At 39.1% G+C, this 24,051-nt stretch overlaps 1 protein-coding gene across 1 annotated transcript in view; it reads right to left on the reverse strand.

The window, feature by feature from the left end:
- tenm2a (teneurin transmembrane protein 2a) overlaps window positions 1–24,051 on the reverse strand; it is a 297,220-nt gene that overhangs the window by 28,427 nt on the left and 244,742 nt on the right. Inside the window, exons 9-13 of the mRNA XM_084133288.1 lie at window positions 15,358–15,480; window positions 6,954–7,159; window positions 6,509–6,704; window positions 5,195–5,296; window positions 2,668–2,862 (exon numbers count right to left, since the gene is read on the reverse strand). Coding sequence (XP_083989414.1) covers window positions 2,668–2,862; window positions 5,195–5,296; window positions 6,509–6,704; window positions 6,954–7,159; window positions 15,358–15,480 — 822 coding nt within the window. The remainder of the gene's footprint in view (window positions 1–2,667; window positions 2,863–5,194; window positions 5,297–6,508; window positions 6,705–6,953; window positions 7,160–15,357; window positions 15,481–24,051) is intronic.

Genomic DNA, 24,051 nt, shown 5'->3' on the forward strand with positions numbered 1-24,051 from the left:
ATGAAATTTCAGTGTTTTCAATCTAATGCTTTTACAAGACTTATCTCTTTGTGATGTAGTCATACAAATAATTAACCATTTGCATAACTTTAACACAAGTTTTTATTTCTCAAATAATAAAAGCCAAACAGAGCGTTTGCCAAAAAGTGAGCTAATATCACAAACTATACATAATACAATATCTGTTTTTAACCTACCCATTATAAATAAATAATATAATGTTTTTATTTTATTTTATCTATGTTGATTATATGAAAAGTGAACAGCATGAGTAAGATAGGATCATTAGATGCGCAATATATCAGGAGATATATATATATATCAGGTCAGACATGATTTTGACCACTTCATTCAGTTTTGTTTTGTATAAAACCTTTCTTTAAAAGATAGATAGATAGATAGATAGATAGATAGATAGATAGATAGATAGATAGATAGATAGATAGATAGATAGATAGATAGATAGATAGATACTTTCCAAACCATTACACATAGTATTATAAATTCAGACGTTCATGATATAAAAAAATAAACGTATTAGAATAACTTTTTTCCTTGAGTGAGAATGGAAAACCCGGAGTGGAGTGATTACAGAACGCTTAGAGCAGGGTTCACCAATCTCGGTCCTGGAGGGCCGCTGTCCTGCAGAGTTTAGCTCCAACCCCAATTAAACACACCTGAACCAGCTAATCAAGGTCTCACTAGGCATACTAGAAACTTTCAGACAGGTGTGTTGGAGCTGGTTGGAGCTAAACTCTGCAGGGACAGCGGCCCTCCAGGACCGAGATTGGTGAACCCTGGCTTAGAGTGCAGAGAGGAACGTGCTTTCGCTCCACTCCAGGCTTTGATCACATCCCCCTCAGCAGGGTGAATACACCTCATCTTTCCTTAATTTAAGAGAAATGTAAGCATATTTACAGCCTTAAAATTATGAAAAGTGAATTTAAGACATAAGGACAGGCGGGAACCCTGCAATTGACGGAAATCCGTCGTAGACTCGCTGCAATTAACGGAGATCCATTGTAGCGACGGAGAACTTTAATCCCTGCACATATAAATAGGTTTGGAAGCATCCACAAGTACATACTACAACTTTCACCTAAGCATGAAAACTCAATATACTACACCCTAAGTGTGAGTAGCAGTTTCCTGTCTAGAGGCTTTCACACTCACCTCTCAAACCCTCTCTCTCCCTGTCTCAGCATCTCTGTCTGTCTTCCTTCCTCTTTTTTTTTTACTTTGACCCTGTCTCTCGGATGTTTCATCCAAGGTGCCTCAAAAAATTGATATCGACTGCTGAAAGAAAGAGATCTGGCCATGAAAAGTGCTAGAAAGCCATTTGAGAAATTACCCGGCCCTGTGGTGCCCTGCGTGACACCCCTGTCTCAGCCCCCCTCAGCTGACAGAAGTGCCGCTCTTTCCCCTCTCGCGCATAAAGCCATTCACGCCAAATGTTGATGCTGCAGAAACTGCACATCATGACTATCGATTTATATGTCACCAGCACTTCAGGTAAATTGTTTGAGTGACTCTGCTGTGATGAATATCTGATTTGAAAATCTTAGAATGGCTGACCTAAAGTGCTGACCTTGTGATCTGCAATACCTCAAGATCCAAGTGCCCCACTAAAAAAAAACTCTTTTTACACACACACATTTGTTTTTCTGTTATGGTGGGAACTTTCCATTGATATTCTATTGTTTATTTTTTCTTAGTATTCCCTAAACCTAACCTTGATTGACAATTTTCATTTAGATATTATTAATATGTGTGTTTTTAAGTGATTTTTTTCTTGGTAACAGTTAATGTCTCTGTGTACACAAACCTTGACTGACAAACATATTACTATCCCAAAAATGTCCATTTTGTCATTATTTGTGTTGCTTTTTTTGGAGCTTGATAGCCCCTTGTTGATTATGCTTTTATTTTATTGAAAAGAGTGGGATGAACATTCTTCTAAATATTTCAGTTTGTGTTACACAGGATTGGAATGACATGAGAGTGAGTAAACAATGACAGAATTTTCATTTTTAGGTGAACTATTCAATTAAATATCTTCAATCCCTCTCTAAACATTTGAATATGGGGACTTGATGCCAGACTTTCAAAAATTAATTAGAGATTTGGAGAATAAGAATCAGAAAGAATTAATATGCAAGGCTTTTGTTGTTCTATTTATTTGTTTGTTTAGCTGCCATCGCTGTCTCTCTGTAATGAGCAGACTTTCTGTTTTCCATCAACTCTGCTTTCCATCAACCTATTTCTGTTTGTTAGCTGTTTTCATCCGAGTCTTCTTATACATCATCTTTATTCTTCTGTCTCTGCCTTTTTCTTTCTCTTCCTTTTCCATTTTTAGACTCCTGGGAGGCTGGGAATCTTCTCGTTTCTTATTCCATCTTATTGCCAGTCACTGTCTTACTCAAGAGCCACTGAGCTTTACAGATAACAAAAAAATGAATCAAGACCAAAGCTATTGTTCCCAACATCTCGATCAATATTTCCCAGCCTTTACTCATATCTGAGAAGTGTTTTTGCTGGAGCCTATTAGGCCCTACCAGAGAATCTAGGGAAACAGTCAAAGACGACCGTTTAAATATGCTAGAATGTGTGTTTCCCATTTTAAAATAGAGACCCGGATAGAAAAAAAGCTCACACACACACACTTACCCTCAGCGCAATTATCTCCTTTGTAGCCCAGAGTACAAACACACGTGCCCTCTGTGCACGTGCCGTGACCACCACACTGGGGGTCGATGCACTGGCTGATGGGAACATCGCATTCCGGACCCTTCCATCCGCTATAGCAGATACATGATCCCTTGTCATACTGCCCATTTCCACTGCAGAGGACCGGGCATGCCGCTTGGAGAAATAAACAGAAAGAGAACAAGTAATGATTTGATATGAGTGACGTCTGATGTTTTCTTATTCATGTTTTGTCTCTAAATACATAATGAATAGCATGAGAGACAAATGAGACCGCTTCGGGAGAGATATTTTTACAAAAAGAATCAAAAAGTTTACAAAGAGATTGAGAAACAGGCTGGCAGTTGTGGTCACAGATGTGTCTCAGAATGGTGTAATATAGAGAATTAGAATATGGGAGAACAGAATCCATATCTGATAACAATGGGCTCAGAAAAGTCTCACACTGAGGACATATGTTGTAAAATAAAGGCACCAAATTTCAAGTACAATCAGTTTGGTGGATTTCTTGGTGGTATTCTCTTATTGTGACTTTTGAAATTTTGATTGAGATTTCTTTATTTAGTTTTTATCCAAAATAACTTTCAAATTGGATAAAAACAAGTTATTTATCAAAAAAAAGAGCCAACAAGATTACATATTCATTCATATTCATACAGTTTTATGGTATTCATGGTACTTCAAGGTTTACTCCAAAAAGAAAAACATGAAAGTATAATTATACCACGGTGCATGTCCAAAAACATGGTAATACGTGGTACATGTTCTAAAACATAATATTACCATTGTGCATATAAACATAATGTAATGGTGCATGTCCAAAAACATGGTAATAACATTAAACGTGTCCTAAAAACACAATATCACCATGGTGCATGGTCCAACCAGTGTTGGGGAGTAACTAGTTACATGTAACAGCATTATATAATTTAATTACAAAATAAATGTAACTGTAACTGTAATTCTTGACTTTTAGACTACATTACCCACTAGCACCCTGTCTGTGAGAAGATGTCCATTAAGCAGCCAGCAGTCTAGAAATACTTCCTAAGGTGATTTCAGTAATGAGAGAGTCTCAAGGCTCTGTGCATTGTAAATATATTAATATGTACACACACACGCACACAGCTGTGATCGGTTGGAGAAAACTGTAATGAAAAAAAAAAAAAATGTAATTTAACATTGTGGTAACAAAACTATTAATCATGAGCTTCCCAGGTGAACAATAGAAGATATTGGGCTGTATGAACTGCCATTCATCATCCTTATGCCTTGGAGAGGGAGAGAGAGAGGGAGAGAGGGAGAGAGAGAGAGAGAGAGAGAGAGAGAGAGAGAGAGAGAGAGAGAGAGGGAGAGAGAGAGAGAGACCTCCACTAACACACAGATCTAAGTTTCTCAATGAGTCATGCAACTAAAGTATGTTCTTAACAGTAAAGTATATAAATACAGTGAGTGTATTGTCAGTCAAACTGTGCAAATTAATTCAATTTGCACAGCGCACAAATTGCTATAGCTAATTATAATTGCTACAGACTAACTCTTACCTCTTAAACTTTTGGCAGTTTTAGAACTTTTAGAAGATATTCACCTATTTATTAACTTCTGATGATGGTCCATAAATTAAGTTGGGAATTATTTCATCAAATTGGTCCCAAAATGTATAGCGAAGTTAGAAACACACACACACACACACACACACACACACACACACACACACACACACACACACACACACACACACACACACACACGGTCATCTAGAAACTATCTGGACTCTTGGGCTATAGCCAAAGCTGTTGAGTGTCTAGAGCCATTGGGACAGCTGAGATTAACACACATCTTTGATGTGTTCAGCTCTTTGAATCCCACTGCTCCTGCCATACTGGCAACAATTCACTGCTGTTCCCCATCACATGTGCTCTTCTTGTCTGTCTGGACCTTAATCTGCATGTTTTTTTTATTTGCAACTTTTAATATTTTCATTTTAATATTTAATATTTTATTGATAAAGTACACGGATGACAAGGAATGATTGCTGAAGATGTGAATGGCACAGAGAACCTCAATCTCCCGTATGAGTGCAAAACCACTAATCCACAGTTTCAAAGCACAGTTCATCCAAAAATGAAAATGTTGTCATTATTTACTCATCCTCATGTCGTAAATCCGTATGACTTTCTTCTGTCAAATACTGGTGAGTTTTTGAAGAATTTACCAGTCACTCTTTTCATTGTCTGGGGCTGTCAAACACCAAAATGACAAAAAGGCACCATAAAAATAGTCTTATAAAAAAATTTGGGAAACATTTTTTTTCCAAAGAAGAAAGTCATATGGGTTTGGAACGACATGAGAGTTATTAAAAGATGACAACATGATCTTTTTTGGGTGAACTATCCTTTTAAACACGAAATGAATGGATCACTCTCTCACTCTCTCTCTCTCACTCGTTGTTCGACAGAGTTCAGGGTGTAATTGGAGTGTTTCTTACCTTTCGAGCAGTCCATGCCATGGAACCCTGGGAAACAGTGACATACTCCTGACACACACTCTCCATTACCATGACAGTTTCGGGGACACTCTTGCACAGAGTCTGTGAAAAGAATGAAACCTTTCTAAAAAAAAAAAGGCCACTTTGATGGTAATGACAGCTGTAACCACCATATACAACTCTCATCTTGTCTTTTCCTCCACTGCATCGTTCCTCTCTCTCTTTCACTCAAGTTCTGAGTGGCGGTCTCTGGTCATTATTGATACAACCCATTCAAACAGCGTCACACGCCATTTCATTAGCCATGAGTATATCACGGCAATGAAAGTAGGCCATATCACAGTAGATTAGCGCAAGGTTAATTGGTGAGACACCACTTATTCGCAGAATTCATGCATGTGAATATTCATAGAACAGAGCGACAAGGTGCTTATCTCATTTCAAGTGGATGATGATATATATTAAATTGTTTAACATTAATAGATTGACATGATTATTTAATTATTTCACTTTTGCTGGACGGCAAGGACACATTCATCTATAATTCTATACAGACAAAAAAACTATTCATATTTTAAAATTAACTGGTCTGTTATTAGACCTCATTTATGAAACAAGCTGAACAAATGTCTGTGTGAATTGTTCTGAATATCTATCTTCGGGCAATTTAGTTTTCTCATTCATTAATTAGTTTTACACTACCATTTATTAAAAGATTGGGGTCGGCACGATTTTTTGAAATGCATTTTTATAGTTTTATAAGACTGCATTTATTTGATCAAAACTACAGTAAAACAGTAATATAGTGGGAATATCATTACAATTTAAAATAACTTGATTTTAGTTTATTTGAATGTAATTGATTCCTGTGATGACAAAGCTGAACTTTTAACATCAATACTTTAGTCTTCAGGGTCACATGATCCTTCAGAAATCCTTCAGAAATCATTCTAATATGATGATTTGGTGATCCAAGAAACAATGTAGAAAACAGTTGTGCTGCTTAATATTTTTGTGGAATCTGTGATAAAAAATAAAAATCATGATTTTTTAATAAATAGGAAATTACTTTTGATCTTAATGTGTCCTTGCTGTATGAACGTATTAAAACTTTTTTGAATGGTACACACAATTAACTTTATGAACATATATGCCTGTTATAAAACACTTTTATATTGAATATTTGATTACATGCTTGCTTATCATCTAAATATACTGTATTTTCCCGTTCTCTATTAACAGTTGAGTGGTATAGTGTGTGTTTGAGGAAGCAAATGTATAATGTCGAGTTTAACCCGTGTGTGAGTAACTGACCCAGAACAGCTGTGCTAAAGGAGACAGATTCCTTCTCCTTGCCGTCGTTGTAGAAAGCCAGGTGCCACGTGCCGGGGTCCAGATACTGCACAAACACGGCCTCGTTCAGAACCACCGTCTGAATGCTGCGTCTCTCGCGGGGCGACTCCACAACGCTCCATTTCTCCTTTCCATCCAAACGCTCCATATAGTCGTACTGCACAGAGGGGAAACACGGAACGTTTTTATTTTTTTGATCTCAAGTGATTTGACAGCATTCATACATATCAAACAGTGAAATACTTTGAAGTCGAACTCAAGGAAAGATTTTATCTAACACCTGCTGACTTTTAAAATGTATGTGCAATGACTGATTGATCCGTCGTTGTGATGAAAGAGTGTGTTTTTTTTTTCCTGAAAGGACTTCACAGAGTGGTCTCTCTGTAAACAGAATGGGTATAAACACCTGTGCATGTGACGGCGGCAGCCCTTTGCGAATGTAAACCCCAAACAGTGCATCCTTGCCCAAGGAGATGTTGAACTTGAGGAACTGAGGCTGGCTGAGGTGCATCAGGGATCTCCAGAACACCCCGGGCGACACCTCCTGGGTCACGCGCCTGCCCACCTCCAGGCTGCCCGTATCTATGCTGCTGTTGCGTGCGGCCCAGGGACCTGAGACAGAAAGGAAGGAATAAAACAAAAATCAATCTCTCACCTCGGCTGTGTTGCAACTGCCCCTTGTTTATGGATTCAGAGGCAGTTGCTTTGAAAACAGAAAACAAAGGGAAACCGCACAAATGCGCTTTCTCTCTGGGAGACACTTATCTGATGGAAGCTGAAAAACACAAATGCTGCTTCCTGAAGTCTCTTTGACCATAACCTCACTGTATCCACCAAGCACAAATAAAGCCGAGAGCGTATCACGTAAAAAGCAGAGAGCCCGAGAGAGCGGGAATAGGGGCTTCTTTGTTGAATATCTGAGTGTGGTTTTTTTTCCAAACACAGCTCGCAGAAAAAAAGAGGAATAACTTCTAAAGATGAAAAGTTAATGTCCCTTGTAAGAAGCTGAGCTTTATTGGAATTGTCACATGATATCAGCATTTTTTTAAATGTGCGAGGGCTCTACGATTACGAATGACATCTGGTTTTCAGAAAGACCTACCGGTACACTCTTAAAGTCGACATGAAACAGCGTTCATAAAGTACTTTATTCTCATAATGTGATAGTGAAATAGTATAATCAGTGAAATAAATGCAGCATGGGAATTATGAAAAGATGTCACACTACCAAACATCAAAAAATGTTGTCAGTAAGATTTTTTTTCAAACATTTTTTTTTTAAAAGGAGTCTCTTATGGCTGCATTTATTTGATCAATACAGTAGAACAGTAATATTATTAAATTAAATATGTGAAAAATTATTGCCATCTATTTAATGTATTTAAACTGTAATTTATTCCTGTGATGGCCATTATTCCTGTCTTCAGTGTCACAGAAGGATCATGTGACACTGAAGACTGGAATAATGTATATTCTCCACAAGTGGGTTCATGGGTTGTTGTTTTTCTTTTCTTAGGGTGCTGCAAGGAAACTGAAATTGAAAGTTATAAGTTGATTTTTCACTTATCCCCTACTTCACTTCCTCTCCTCCTATCTTTCTGTCTCTGGTGTTTGTGGACTTTCAGGCCAACAGAGAGATCTCTTCTATAGTGAGAGTTTGTGTATTCTCCACCCTCAGGCTTTGGCTCATACCACATGTCAACACCACCATCCTGTTTACCAACATAATCACACAAGCTGTTATCCACTTTTCATTTAATGGAAAATCCATGGTTGCTCTCTCCCTCTCTGTCTTTTATTCTCTCTATCTCTTGCTCGTTGCTAGCGGCAATGGCCGAGTGTAAATGGAGGTTGCATGCAACAGATTCCCTCTGTCCCTATGGTTGTGATGTTCACACACACACACACACGCACGCACGCACACACACACACGAAAAACAGCTCCCCTGTAATCAGGTCAGATCTACACTGGAGACCGCAGCCCTGACAGAGAAAACCTGTGAAAAATGGTGAGGAAATAAAGAACAATGAAAACACAATCAGGACGGAGCAGCCGCAACAGGAGATGAAATAGCCCCCCTCATTAATACAGTAAGAGCACGGACAGAGGAGAAATGGAACTACAGAAAGGAAAAATAGAGAGCGAGGGAGGCCGGACGAGAATTTCCTTAGGGAAGGAGCGATCAGTCTGCAACTGTGGCTGAAGCAATAGTCCAGCTTTATTTCACAACAAAACACAATAGATCGGTTCCAAAACATAGTGAGCCATGTCACTGACTGCAGGTAGCCTAACATCCTCACTGGAACAGAACGGCATAAGTGACTCATTTGCTTATACACATCTCTAATAAATAAAAAATATACATGTAAATTTGCATTGCACACAAATAGTCTATTTTAATTATTACTGATCATTTATTTATTTAGCTATATTTTCCAGTATGTCATGAAATGTATCTATAATCAAAATTTATTGGTATCTGTACTTTTACTCAAGTAATGAAGCTGTGTACTCTGTCCACCTCTGATGGCCAGCAATATTGTTATGTAAGAGGACATTATGGAATTAAGATAATGTCTGTACTATGTTATGATTGTACTGTACATTTAAATACAATCGTTGCTAAGTCTGCAGTCTGAACACTTTACCTCAGAGCGTCCGTTACCTGAATGAATTGAGAATATCACCTGAAATTCCGATAACATCAGCAATTTTCATTCAAGCAGCTGATTTATGTAAATGAATGTAAAACTAAATGTATATTGCAGCACAGGGTGAAGTCAGTATGTAACTACGATTTCGATTTGAGACAAATAAATGTATGTAATATAAAACTATTTAAATGGCGCGGCAGGATTTTGAACAAGGTCCTGAGCCGTTGCTGGGCGCCGCCGGTGTGTGTACACTCAAAGAAAATAATGTGCTCGAATTTTAAAGACGTGGCACTGCGCTTCTCGTCCGGTGTGCAACCCCCTTTAGAGTAGAGCCTATTTTATTAATTTTTTTAAATCTAGTCTTTTTTTATATGTTGGACACATAAAGCATACACAAATAGTTTCCCATAGAGGCAGCCTAGTAGGTTTCGAATCAGAGCTAACGTAGAGATAGCGCATTTGAATCTGAGTGTGTAAGCACAGCATCAAGTACTGTAACAGAATCCAGTCGAGTGCAGAGAGGCCAATCATAAGCTAATGTAGCCAGCAGGCAGAGGCACACACAAATCATTTCACAGATCAGACCAGAGCATCAAATCATCCCGCAGAAGCTCAGATTCAAGCATCTCAACACAATATGCCAGACAATAAGGTAGGATAACAGTTATAGGCCTACACAAAGACGCAGTAGAGGATGAGAGAGAAGGAAAAAAAGCAACAACAACCACCAGACACAGCAAAATAACAAAACTTATTATGTTATGCTACTGATACAGAGCAATCAGCAACATCTGCCTGATAGCCTCATTGCAGCTTTGTCTGTGTATGTATGATTAATGAAATCTCACTGTTATGTGAGATATTACATTATGTTTGTATGTGAGAAAAAGAAAGAGCGAGAGGGAGAGAGAAGTCATATCTGTATGGATGAAATTGAAAGCGACATGCTGAGGTGGTGAGATTGAAGCACTTGAGGTGAAGAGCTGTTTCAAAGCTCACAAACTCACTCTGTTACCTACACACTCAAACAAAAACACAGCAAACTTTCACGCCACATAATCCACAGTAATCACGGAGACAGGTGCGTTTAAATGGCACTGAGGAGAGAAGAAGGAAAAAATTAGACTGTGTAAACATGTGTCGACTCCGTTTCAAATGCCGCAGAGCTACTTACATAGGCAGCTGCCTTCTTAGACTGCATCTGCAATCTGGAGCACACTAGTAAGGAAGTTACTAAGCTAATGCAGCTATATTATCATGAACAAACGGCACCAAACATGCAAATATTGGGTAAAATAGTCAGTTTTATGTGATGCTGCCTTGATGAAAAGAAGGTAGCCTAATTAAGTAGCTTCACTTTGTTGCGTTATGTTGATTTACAATGCTGTCTCTATTGCTGCTCATTAGGTTTTGTAACAGAACATCTCTCTCTCTCTCTCTCTCTCTCTCTCTCTCTCTCTGTGTGTGTGTATGTGTTTTCAAACATGACTAGCCACTGCCTGTTGTAAAAAAAAAAAAAAAAAAAGGCTGTGTTGTCCTTCATACAGAGGTGATGTGGTGTTTTCTAGGACACTTCCTGTGAATCTGTGAGCGTGTGAGATCAAGACAGAGACAGCCAGAGAGAGCTGGGGAAAAGATATAGGTGAAAGCCAATGGGTTGTTGCTTGCAATGTTAATCAACTTTAATTGAAAGTTTGATTGCTGGAAAAATCAGAGTTATCAGTAGGTTATGAGGAGGTGCTAATTATGTGGGATTATGCTGGCTGCGATTAAATATCCTCCCATACTACTCTACATACTACAATATCTGTAGTATACCGAATGAGTACTGTGTTATGCATGTACAGTAATACTTGTATGATCTACTACATCTGGGAAAATGTTTGCAGCACAATTTGTACAGAATACAATAATCAACTAGACCTTCTGTTTCCAAAATGTTTAAAAGTTCATTATTGTCTTTATTGGGTTAATAGAATAGGATAAACACATTCCAAAAAGCTCAGAGTCCTCTGATTGGCCAGCTGACCCAGTGCGTTGCAGACCCTCAAGCGTGTGTCGGAAATGTAACGGGAGACGATGACGGACACTTAATGGGAGACTATGAGCTTTGTTACTTTGCAGATATTATACATGCACAAACAGATTACACACTAAAGTAAAAAGAAAACATTAAAAATAATAATATGAACCCTAACATCTTTTTCTGGAGTAATTATTAGATCAGACTGCTACAGAATATTGTTTTTACACAAAATTGAATGCTAAATGCTAAATTTTATGTGTCTAAGATGATAACTGAACACCATTCGCAAATTAAATGGGCATAATGAGATCATGAAAAAAAAAAAAAAGGTAAAGAGGAATCCTTGGTTATTTTGTTTTATGTTTCGTATTGCTCATATTTCATCTGGGGTTAACAATCCTGGGTATTCATAAGCTGACATTTTACATTGTACATTCCTTAAGCCCTCTATGGGACTAATTATGGAATCACAGCTAGAAAAAAAGAAAAAAGAAAAAAAAAGACTTTATATTTTACATACATTTAAGGCTAATATCATTCTCCAAAAGTTTTCTATATCTGACCTTTGACCTTTTTTAAGGTTTCGTCATTTATAACTGACTTAGTCCTTATTAGGGTAAGACTGTGAGTCTTTCCTGACCTCTGGTTGTAGTGTGGATCACATCTTCCAAAAGCCCCTTTCACACAGCGCTTTGAACCCGGGAAATTGCCGGCAAATTGCCAGAGCGCCTTCTGTGTGAACGCAAACTCGACCTGGAATTTATGCCGGGATTGATGCCGTGTTGGGGACCTAGTAACATTGCCGCGCTCTGTGTGAACAAAAGCCGTAATAATGCCGTGTCGTAGTGATGCCGCTGAAGCCGGGATCGTTCGCCAGCTGTGTAACGGTACGTAATGGGCAAGTTTATGATCAAATCAGAGAAAAAAATGGACAAGCTTGGTTTCTCGAGAGAGAAATCGCAGCTCATAAGCAAACTTAAGACCTGCTGAGACATTACAAGTCACATCGATGTCACGTCTTTACGGGATTTTTACGGGTCGTGTGTGAACGCACTCTGATTCCGGAAAATCACTGGCAGTGTGAATGAACCAAAATCAAACGAACCCAGGTCAAATCCCGGGTCACTTTATCCGTGTATTTTCCGGAATCTCTGTGTGAAAGGGGCTAAACTGGCATAGGATAATATACAGGGGTGCACATTTTTGGTCTTGTTCTCAGGGGAGAACCTGGGGTTGTTGCTTGGTCCTCACATTTTCAAATGCATTTTTTCCTTAACCCACCTCACGGGAGGAACAAATTAGAGGGATGCATGGATAATGTCATGTGACATGATTCACATGAACTTTAATTTCAACTGAAAATTAAGAGAAGAAGTGCAACAGAATGTCTGATCTTTAAAACCTTGTAACTTTCAAAATAACATAACTGTTTCAAGCTCTGGAAATTAAATGTGCAAATATCTGCTTTTCTAACTCTGAAAACCAAAGAAATGACAACTTTAAAGCGCTTACTAGAGTTACTATCTTAAAGCAAGCCTATCCAACACCACAGATTGCGCACCTATCCAGGGGTGCGTTTCCCGAAAGCATCGTTAGCCAACTATGGTCGCAAGTTCCCTCGTTACCAATAGAGTTCAATGGACATTGCAATGAACTTGCGACCATAGTTGGCCAACGATGCTTTCGGGAAACGCACTATCTATCCCCAAATCTTAGGTACGCAAATGAGGGTTGCGGCAATTCATCTGGTACGCATTGTTTAATTGGGTAGCGCATGCGCACCACTTATGTGCACCACTGATAATATACCCAAATGCCTCACTTTCACAACAATCTATGACTTCTATTCTTCATCTCTGCCATCACCCTTACTGATATCCTTCTTGATCTTCAACTTCTTCCTTTCTTACTAAGAGCTTATTTTCTGATGCACTGCCGTCACTATCATCAATACTCTCTGGAAAAGGTAGCTACAGCTTCAATAAAATTATTAACATCAACTTAAAACACAAGCAAAACAGCTATTATACTGCCTTCCAGTAATGAACAATAGTGGCAGCTACACAGAAAATATGTATCCCCTAAATGGACTGTCATTTATTGCATAACACACAGATTTGTTGGTCTTTGAGTTATTGATTTTACAAAATCTGTATTAAAAAATGACCAAAAACTTAAGAGAACACATTTGGATGTACAATGATTATGATATATATATAATTTATATGCATTTAGTGTAAAATGAACTCACAATGGAGGCTTGACAGCATACTTGAAATCGCATACTCTCTTGAGTAGGCTAGGCTAGGTACTTATTATGAATAAGTAATTACTTCACAACCTCTAAAACAGTAGGCTACGTCCTATATAGTATGAATGTAATCTGGACGTACTACATTCACCATACTGTCATCATCACTTGACCTACCAGCGAGGGTTATGTCATTCATAAATCCTCTGTGAATTCGGACATACTTCTTTTGTCTCATACTGTTTTTTGCCTAGTATACAGTAGTAGGGAAGTATGCGATTTCGGATGCAGCCATAGATATCCATATAAAGGCTAGATGTCTTAAGGCGGAGTCACTTCCGGCATCACCGGCGGCCATCTTACCATCTTAAGCTGTGAATTAAGGTGAGTGATCAGCACGCACACAAATCCTCTTATCTCGCTGAAATCTTGACGGATTTACAAACGGTTTGGTTTCTTACAAACGTTATTAAAGTGGCTATAATTCTTTCATATGGAAGTCCATTGTTATAATTATTCATATGTATGCAGTATCATAACTACATCTCTGACGTTTATAACAAACCAAACCGTTTGAAAATCGGTAGAAAATTGAGCAAGTTATGGTTATTTAAAAGTACATGCACCATGTTACGAGTGAGCGAGCACCCTGTGGTAAGATGGCCGCCGTGTGCGGACGTCGACCTCCATTGGCCAGCAGCGCGCACGAGACATCTAGCCTTTATTATATGATATCTATGGATGCAGCCATTGTCTCCTTAACTTCCTTGTTGTCAAAAATGTCAAGCACATGGCACATATGTTTTAATTTTAGTGGATGACATATGATAATGCTAAAATGTAATTTGTTTTACTGAATATTATTATTGTATTTTAAATGCAATTTTCTCTGCGTCATTTAATAATGAGGATACACCATAAGCCTGTGTTAACGTTCTTATTTGCATATTTGCTGTGTCAGTGTCATTGATTGGACGAACAGCGCACACAAACTGTTTACATAAAGGCTCTAGCTTTGCACATCCTCATTTATCACTCACTGTTGGCTACTATCAAATGTTTCCCTTTCATTCTATAAAGGTAAGAATAAAACAATTGGAGTCTCTTGTTCACTCCAGATAAAGGGTTTTCAGTCACCATTTGACAGCAGTCACAACGCATGTGTTTCTGTCACTGCCCAAAGCATGCAAATCCAAAGAATGCAATTTGGTGTGTCATGATTGTTTCACACTGTACAAGTTTGGGGGAATTAATTAACTTTAATTAATTAACATAGCAAAAGCAGGGTTTTATAACCCAGGATATTAAAGTGGTGCTAACTTCGCTTCCAAATTAGAGTAAGACGTTCCTTTACCTAGGGTTAAAAGCAGGGCTTAGAATGACGATATCACGGGGTTACGCGCAGTGTGAAAGCCCTTTTGACATGTTTCTCGTTGCGTAACACACAGGCTACTGTTTCACCACTATTTTTGAAAAATAATCACCTTTACAGCATCACTGGCCCACAATGCCTTGCTGCTCTACCTAATCACATGGTTACTTGGTTTCTTGTCACACTCAGAAATGAAGCCCGGAGAATAATGTCCTTTGTCGATCGTGGAAGCAGGCAGAGAAGTGTGTGTGGGCATAAATGTGCTGTCATGATGGGACCTCGGTGTGCGACAGAGAAGCAAATTACTAAACACAAATCAAAATAAATGGGTACAAGCTGGAAACAAATTGATATACAGGGCATGGAGGTTTCAGCACAACTGATTTCCCCCCCTGAATCTAGTTTATTGGCCTTTTTTCCCGTAGTGTTTTTCTGTCAATCTCGACGTCCTCCTTATGGAAAAGAGTGTGCAGGACTACAGCATGCTGTGAGGCTGTGCTGCTCACCTCTGCCTCCAGAGGGCGCTGTTGCTACATCACTGTTGCTGGGCAGTCCGGCTCCCAAGCCGTTGTTCAGCATGGGACCAACCACAGGTTTCAGCTGCCAGTTCAGCCCCAACAGATTCATGGCTGAGAGAGAAAGAGAGCAACAGTGAGAGAGAGAGCGAGAAAGAAAGAGTGTAAACAGTGCAGGTATGTGAAAAGAAAGGTAGCAAGAAAATGAAAAGCTCGAGGACTTTGCAAAGGCAACTCTGTAGGCTACTTCTGCTTCACAAAGAGAGCACAAATTATTCAAAACAAAACTAAATACGAAATCTAAAATGTATAATATTGATCTGTTAAACCTAGTACAGACAGAGAGAGACTGTAAGATTAAGTGGTTTATTTTTTCCCTGAGAAAAAAAAAAAAAAGACAGACAGCCTAGTCATTTTTATTGATTGCCTGCCTGATTGATGTTGACTGACTGAGGAGCCATCTGCCACTCACAGGACACTTGCATTTGATCCTCAGTCTGATATATGTCACAGCGTTGTGTGTTTGTATAAAACCAGTCTAGGCTCTCTCTTATTTATCGGAATTTTTTTTTTTAAATTGCTCTGCCTCTGACTATAGCAATAACTCAATATAATAAAACTCTTTTACACCAAATTTGAACAGCCAAATTTAGCATATGCCCCGCACCTTGCACATTTATTTATTGAATATATTAAATAATGACATGCATATATTGCAATATTACCAGATTATGTTCAACAGAATTCTACATATTTTCCACAAAATAAGAGCAAAAATGCCACAAAAAAGAGATTTCTTTTACTGCCTTTTGTAAAGCTTGTACAGTATACAATACTCAATGCAATATAAGGCATAATAATACACTTAATAATTCATTGCATGTCTTTGTAAATGATTGCAGTCTTGTAATAATTGTCAGGTCTTTAAATAGCATAATGTATAACAGCACAAGATTAACACCAAATGTCTGCTGTACTGATGTTTTATGTACTAATGAATTGTAGTGTTTAAAGACAGCCATACATTTGTATTATAAGTAATTATTATTTATAAAAAATACAAAAAATGTGTAATGTAATATAGAGCCTTCATTGAAAGTGCCACAAAATGATTTTCTGCTAGTAGATTATAGGAACTGGGTGACAGATCTAATTGGTTCTTTAACAAAATCACTTTAACTGTGTGTGTGTGCGCCTTTTCAGTCATTCAATCACTGAAGCCCTGAGGAAATGATGTAGACACGCTTCTAAAGACACAGACAGAAAGAGAAGCAGGCGGCGAGACCCACGTCTGTAGGAATTACTCGCACCTCAACAGGTTAAAGAAAAGTTAACAAATGCGTAGACAGAAGAGCAGCAGAAACCTGACAGCATTCAGAGCTTTCATGTCGAGCTGGCATGATTCAGCGACAATCTGAGTGACAGCTGAAAGACAGCAGATCTCTCTCTATCTTTCCTCTTTTTATTGCGGGGCTGTTGTTTCTTTTTCATGCCTGTGGAGCTTATTTTGGTCTGTTCGCTCCAAGGCCTGTGTGCAGTTCGTCGGCTGAATCTCTTCCCGACCCGCGTCCTTTCTAGTTTTGCCAAGAAACTTTTATCACAAGCAGAAGAGAGAGGAGCGCTTAGTCTGCTGAACTCCAGAGGTGGCGCAGGAATCGCAGGAGAGGAAGCTCTTGTGCTTTATCTCTCGCTCCTGTGTGTCTGCGTCATCTGTTCTTCACAGTGGCGGTAAAGACGGGCTGAGATTGTGTGAGATTGTGAGTCATCAGAGACGGCAGCCATCACTGCCTCAGTAGTCTGAGTCACAGGAGGAGGTTCATATGGAGGTGCTGTGTTACTCTCATGTGTGACCTCATTTGTGAATTCCTTTACTGCTTGATTATTTAACTAACTTGCGAATCCATAGTGCAAATGTGCACACACTATTAGAATAGTGAATATGCTTCTCTCTGTCCGTCTGGCACTCTCGGTGCCTTTCTCAGTCTAAATCTAACTCCCTGTCTCGCACTTTGTCTGTCTCATTATCTCTGTATACCTTGCTCCCTGTCTCACTCTTCTTCTTTCCCAGCCTGTCTCACTCTCTACCTCAGTATCTCATTCTCTCTTCCTGTCTGACTCGCTCCCTTATTATCTCAAACTATCTCTCCATGACTAAATCCATCTCCCACCCTCATCCTATCATGGCAGGATTTCATAAACCTCTCTCTCGTCTCGCTTACTGTCTCTTTCACTCTTTCTTTATCTGTTTCACTCGCTCTGCCTTTCAAACGATCTCTCTGTCTCATTCTCTCTCTGTCTGTATACCTTGCTCTCTGCCTGTCTTAAGGTCCTTGCACACTGAGTCTGAAATTTTCGATCCAAATTTTTTTATGACGTATGAAAGTTTCGGTGCCAGTATGTAAACGTGATTGACAAAATGAGGTTGTATTTATTTTTTAACGTGCAAAAATTTCGGACGCGAATCTCGGGCTCAGTGTGCAAGGACCATTACTCTCTACCTTGGTATCTCAATTCAATTCAGTTTAGTTCAGTTCTATTCAATCCCATTCCATTCCATTCCATTCCATTCCATTCCATTCCATTCCATCTCTGTCTGTCGGACCCTTAACTTTCTATCTCAATCTCAATCTTCTCAAAAACCTCTCTCTACCTGTCTCACTCTCTACCTCACTATCTCTCTGCCTGTCTAACTCTCTTCTGTCTCTGGCTGTCTCACGCCCTCCCTACCATTCTCAATTTCACTATATTTTCAATTTACTTCACTATACTTCTCTACCTGCCTCTCTCTTTCCTCACTGTTTCACCCTCTCCTTAACTATCTCCATCTCTCACATTCATCCTATCATGACAAACCCCTCAATCTGCCTGTCTCACTCTCTCACTATTTGTATGCCTGTCTCGCTCTGTAAAGCCCTGTTCACACCAACAACGATTAAACTGCTGAAAGTTGCCAAGTTGCTGTGCTGTTGTTTTCTTGCAGGTGTTCCTACACGATTTCAGTATCCATCTGTATCAGGTAGTGGATCACTTTCTGCACTCTGATTGGTAGGCGCTGTATCACAGCCCGTTCTCATCCCAAGGCGTCATATACTGACGCTTTTGAAATTTCTTCAATATCCGACGCACAGGGCACCCTTAGGCGTCAATATGAGACGCAGATAAATATGAGTCTAGGAGGCGCCTCCTAGCGGTCTAAACCTACCCCAGACCTAAACCTACCCATAACCGGCGTCTCATATTGACGCTAAAGGGTGCCCTTTGTGTCGGATATTGAAGAAATTTCAAAAGCGTCAGTATATGACACCCTAGGATGAGAATGCGTTGTGTATCATGTCATTGCTCATTTACACATCACATCGCCAACTGTCTCTGTCACTGGAAATCGCTAAATCTATTTGCAAACGAACGGTTTCTGGTTCATTTTCGTCATTGTAAATGTTCTCTGCCTGCCTTTCTCTCTTTTTGCATCTTGTGGTTTTGATCCAGCAGGTGGAGATTTACAGGATTTACAGGTATACTGTCTTAGTGACTCCGCCCCTCTTCTCACCTTCCCTCTGCTTGCCTATCACACCTAAATCTCATCCCAGAAAATCAATTTTCTCTTCTGTCAAATTCCATCTCCCCCTCTGCCTGCGCTCAGACATAGTTCCCCTCTCCTTTTCTCTCTCTCTAAACCTCTCCCTTTCTCTCTCTGCCTCTTTCTCAGTTAAAGGAAAGCGCTGACACTCTAAGTGTGTCTCTGCTGTCTCTGTCAGCTCTTTTATTTGTTTCAGACGGTCTGGAGCAAACACTGAGATAGCCTTTCTCTCCTCCAGTCCTCTCTCCGTGCTTTTCAGTCTACTCCTTCACCTCTAACGTTTCCACTCCTTTGATCTTCCTCAACCTCCTATCCTTCATTATCTCTCTCTTTATATCTTCATTTGCGACTGAATGCAAATTTTTCGATCGATTAAATAATTAACAAACAAATCATTGAACTACAATAACTGAAACCATCGAGAGATGGGACTCAGACAGATTAACTGCAGCTCAGACATTCTGGATATCAGCCCTCCATGCTGTGTGTATGTGCGTGCAGCGTAAGCCTAATATATTCTGGACCAGTAGGTGGCAATATTGAGTTAAATCTTGACTGCATGAAGTGACGGGTGTTCAATACAACAGCGAGGGAATGAGACCAATCTAATGAGCGTGAGAGGAAAAGAGAACCAAAGCTGATGGCTTGCTTGATAGTCACTGACGTTAAAATGAACGGTTGTTTTAGCAGAGGATGTGATCTCCTTTTCTGTCTTCACGCAAATTTTGCACAACAATTAGCTGTCTGTTATTTTACGCATGTGTGCAGATCAGGCCATAGATAACAGCTTTATTCTCAGTCTCCTGATGAATATTCACTGAAAGGCTCGGCTTTGTGAGGAAATGTGTATGATTAAAACTGTATAAATCAATGCATAATATAGATGTGTTGATGTTTAATTCACCTGTACAAACGATATAGATGGATGGATGGATGGATGGATGGACGGATGGATGGATGGATGGATGGATGGATAGATAGATAGATAGATAGATAGATAGATAGATAGATAGATAGATAGATAGATAGATAGATAGATAGATAGATAGATAGATAGATAGATAGATAGATAGATAGATAGATAGATAGATAGATTTGTGTATATGTGTATGCATGTGTGCTGTCTTGTCTGCACCATAATTATACAGTGGCAGATGTTTACAGCTGGAATATTCCAGAATTCAAAATTTGGCCTGACATGACAACAGCCCTGCTACAAGGTTACCTTGCACAGAGAGAAAGAAGGGATGGATAGAGCAAGGAAAAACAGGAGAGATAATGCATCGAAGGAACAATGGAAAGACATAGGGTGAGAGAAATGCTATACAACAGAGAAGAAGAGAGACAGAACAAGTGTGAAGATGGGCCGCTGAAATGGTTTTAAGGTTGTCCTTAAGGCACAGTTACGTGATAGGGACCTGGAGGAAGCTCTTGGCAGTTCCTGTCTGTTTATTTGTGTGCATGAGCGGGAGACGCAGAAAAAAGAGAAAGTCAGCGGACGTATGTGCATATTGAAGTAGGTCTGGCAAGATGTCCCTCTATGATTCAGCCGCACCTGTCATCACCGATTAGACCTCTGTGACCACACACACACATACACACACACACACACACATATAGTCATAAGCAGGTGGCAGGTTTCTCTCTGCTAGAACGGATCCATATGCCTGTGTACTATGCTGGTGTTGGCTGAGCTGCTTCTGGCCCGAGTGGAAAGTAAGTCACATGCGAGTGGACGGCCAGGACCAACCTCACCCCGAGACATGGCTATAAATAACACAATGGACAGCAGATACACAAACACACACGCACACACGTGCGCGCGCACACACACACACACTGAAACCATTTTCACATTTTTGGGGGAAATATCTGTTAAATGGAGCTGATGTCTTATTAATGGCTGACAGTATAATAACATTAGCTCATAGCTACAAACCTGAACATACAAGGAAATCTGTGGAAGTTTCTGCCGCGTTCCGAGTCCGTGCGGGTCTGCTAGAAACCACAATAAATCTCACGGCCACACATTTTATAAGCACTATTGCTCCCTAAGATGTTAAATATGAAGTGAACAAGAGGAAAGAGATGTCTTCATATCTGCTCATCATAAAGAATACATGCGCTTATTTCCCTACAGATGTTATATATGAGGCTGGGCTCTTGCATGAATTTCTCTGTAGGCAAGCAAATACATTTTTCATAAAGAAGAAGCAACTCTGTCTACATACATTCATCTGTTTGTATTTTTTCCCTCTCACTCTTTCTTTTTTTCATCACACATGCTAACCGCTTCTAGCGTCCACACCTAGGAGTGGCATGCAGCTAAATTCTATTATTTATCTTTTATGCCTTGAGTGTGTCCATGTGCAATTCATCTGCATAGTTCCTCTGACAGGCAGTTTCTTGAGAATTCAGAGTTGTGCATTTCGTGGAAGCTTTCCCTGCTAAAATTTGTCCGATCAGCAAACAACGAATGTGGGAAAATGCTCCTTGACTCGCTTGGCAATTCTTGACAGAGAATCTTGCAATCTCACAAAAACACTCCAGGCATTGTGTGTGTGTGTGTCATTGAGCTGAGGGACATACTCTCAGGTCACCTTTCTAACATACCACAACACACGGCAGAAACCAGGACATCCTATCCCTCTATCCACACACACCTCTACTCAACATATCACACAATTACACAGCCATAATTAGAGCGCAAAAGAGACCTCATATTACTTAAAAGGTAATTTTCCCTTACCTTATTTTTGCGGTCTCCTTTGGCCTCCATAATAAACGCATATTAACTCTTCTAATTTCCCGCTAAATTAACAAGACTGACCTCAATTAGGACACTAATTGTAAGCTGAGACTATCCTGGACGGCATTTTGTAATTGGTTTACGAAACCTACTGTAAAAGAAAAGAGAAAAAAAAAAACTCACCCTTTTCCAACATCTCATCTGAAACAGTAACACATTAACAGTAACAACTTAGCATTCTCACTGACGCTTATAATAAAAGAAGCAAACATGCTGTTTTTACTACTAAGAATGAATAGGTGCTGATACTAACATGCATAGTCATATGCTAATGAAGCTAGTCAAATGAGGCAGATACCAACACCCTAATCCTAATTTAAAAAAAAAACACACAAGGTTAAAGCAAACACGATCCAAGCTATGTCCAAAATCATATACTGTCTGAATAGACACTACATTAATGAGGAACAAACTTCATGTTCTTCAAAGTAGGAATGTAGTATGAATGCAATCAGGACGTACTACATTTGCCATGTTGTCATTGTCATGTGACCTATGAGTCAGCAAATTATCTGTGGGGTATTCTGAGCTAAAACTTCACATACACACTCTGGGGACAACAGAGACTTATTTTACATATTGTAAAAAGGGGCATTATACCACACCTTTAATGCACAGCAAAGTTTGCCATTTCATGTCTGCAAGTCTCTGTCAGCTGATGGTTAGAAAACGATATGCAAATGTGATTTAAGGCGAGACACGGCAGGCAAAAACATCTTTTTTTTTTTTTACTGGTCAATTTTGAGATTTTGGGATATTTGTCTTCAATAACATGTCTTCTTTCAGACTTGTGGTGAAAAAAAGTCCGAAATACACATTTAGGTGTTTATTTTACAACACTTTGCCTATTTGCGTCTGTAGATTTTGTTCTTAATCAACATGCTTCTCTGCGATCGCTGCCGGCACCCTGTCATCACATACACTGTTAGAAAGCTTTCTCTCTCCTGTACAATGCTGTCGGATCCAAATATGGTCATTTCCTTTTTATCAGCAACCAATCGTGAAAGTAAAAGGGCTGAATGTGCAATCTCATTGGCTGATGATAAATCTTTAAAGCCCGTTTTCTCAGTAGCACCTATATACACCAAACTTTCCAGTCTTGTACCTAGTTATATTATGAAGACAATTACAGAGGGATTTGTAAATATATTATTCCTAGCCTGATTTATATAACATTTTATTCCAAAAAACATGGTGAAAATAATTTTTTTAAGGCTATTGACAGTATATTCTGATTTACAGAATAGCAAAAGTAGATATCCATAAATGCCTCTGTAATTTTTTTCCCATCTAATATGTGAACAAAATGATTTTTTTTTTTAACCTGGCTTTATCCAATACTCAGATTTCTTTTTTTTTAATATATGCAAATTAGTGCATATTTAATTAGATATGGCCTAATTTGCATATTTAAACATTAAATTACAGAAAACTTGTAATACATTTTTTTCTCATCTTAATGTAGGTAATCAACTGGGAAAGTTTCATGGTGATATCTGCTAGTTAAAATTTTTACCCTATTCACCTGTAGTGTCTCGTCTTAACAATTTCCATATTAATTTAAAAAGTAATTCAATGCAATTTTTTATAAAGAGTTTATGTATAATTTTTTATGTTACTAATAAACCAACACTGATTATAACTGTCCAGCTGACATCAGTCAGAAATGGACATACCTGAATACATCACTTTTTTACAGTAATAGCTAGACTACATCAGAAATGTGTTTAGTGTGTGTGTTTATGGAGTAAATGGTAAATGGACTGCATTTATATAGCCTTTATATATGCATTTGCATTTGCAATTAATATGCATTTATATAGTATATAATATATGCACCAAAGCGCTTTACATTGCCTCACATTCACCCATTCACTCACTCATTCATACACCGACGGCGGTGTCAGCCATGCAAGGCGCCATCCAGCTCATCGGGAGCAGCTGGGGTTAGGTGTCTTGCTCATGGTCAAGTGGAACCGGGGATTGAACCACCAACCTTTCGGTTTTTAGACAACCTACATGAACCACTGAGCCACTGCCGACCAATGAGTGGGAAATGGAATAGGGTAAGGCTACAGGGTAGAGCCAATGCCAATAAGAAGCCTGGTCAAAAGTCTTTGAAATTGAACTACAAAGCACTGGGAGATTCCCATGGGTTCTATGTATATATGCATGTGTGTTTCAATAGAGCCTTGGCCTCTGTCTCTTGAGAGAGGGGCAAGTTCAAATACACAGTTAATGAGTGAGGCAGCCATCAATAGCATCCTAATCCATCAGAGAAGCACTGTCCTCACACTAA

This window comes from Abramis brama (genome assembly GCF_963993115.1).
Source record: "Abramis brama genome assembly, chromosome: 13".
Lineage (NCBI taxonomy): Eukaryota > Metazoa > Chordata > Actinopteri > Cypriniformes > Leuciscidae > Abramis > Abramis brama.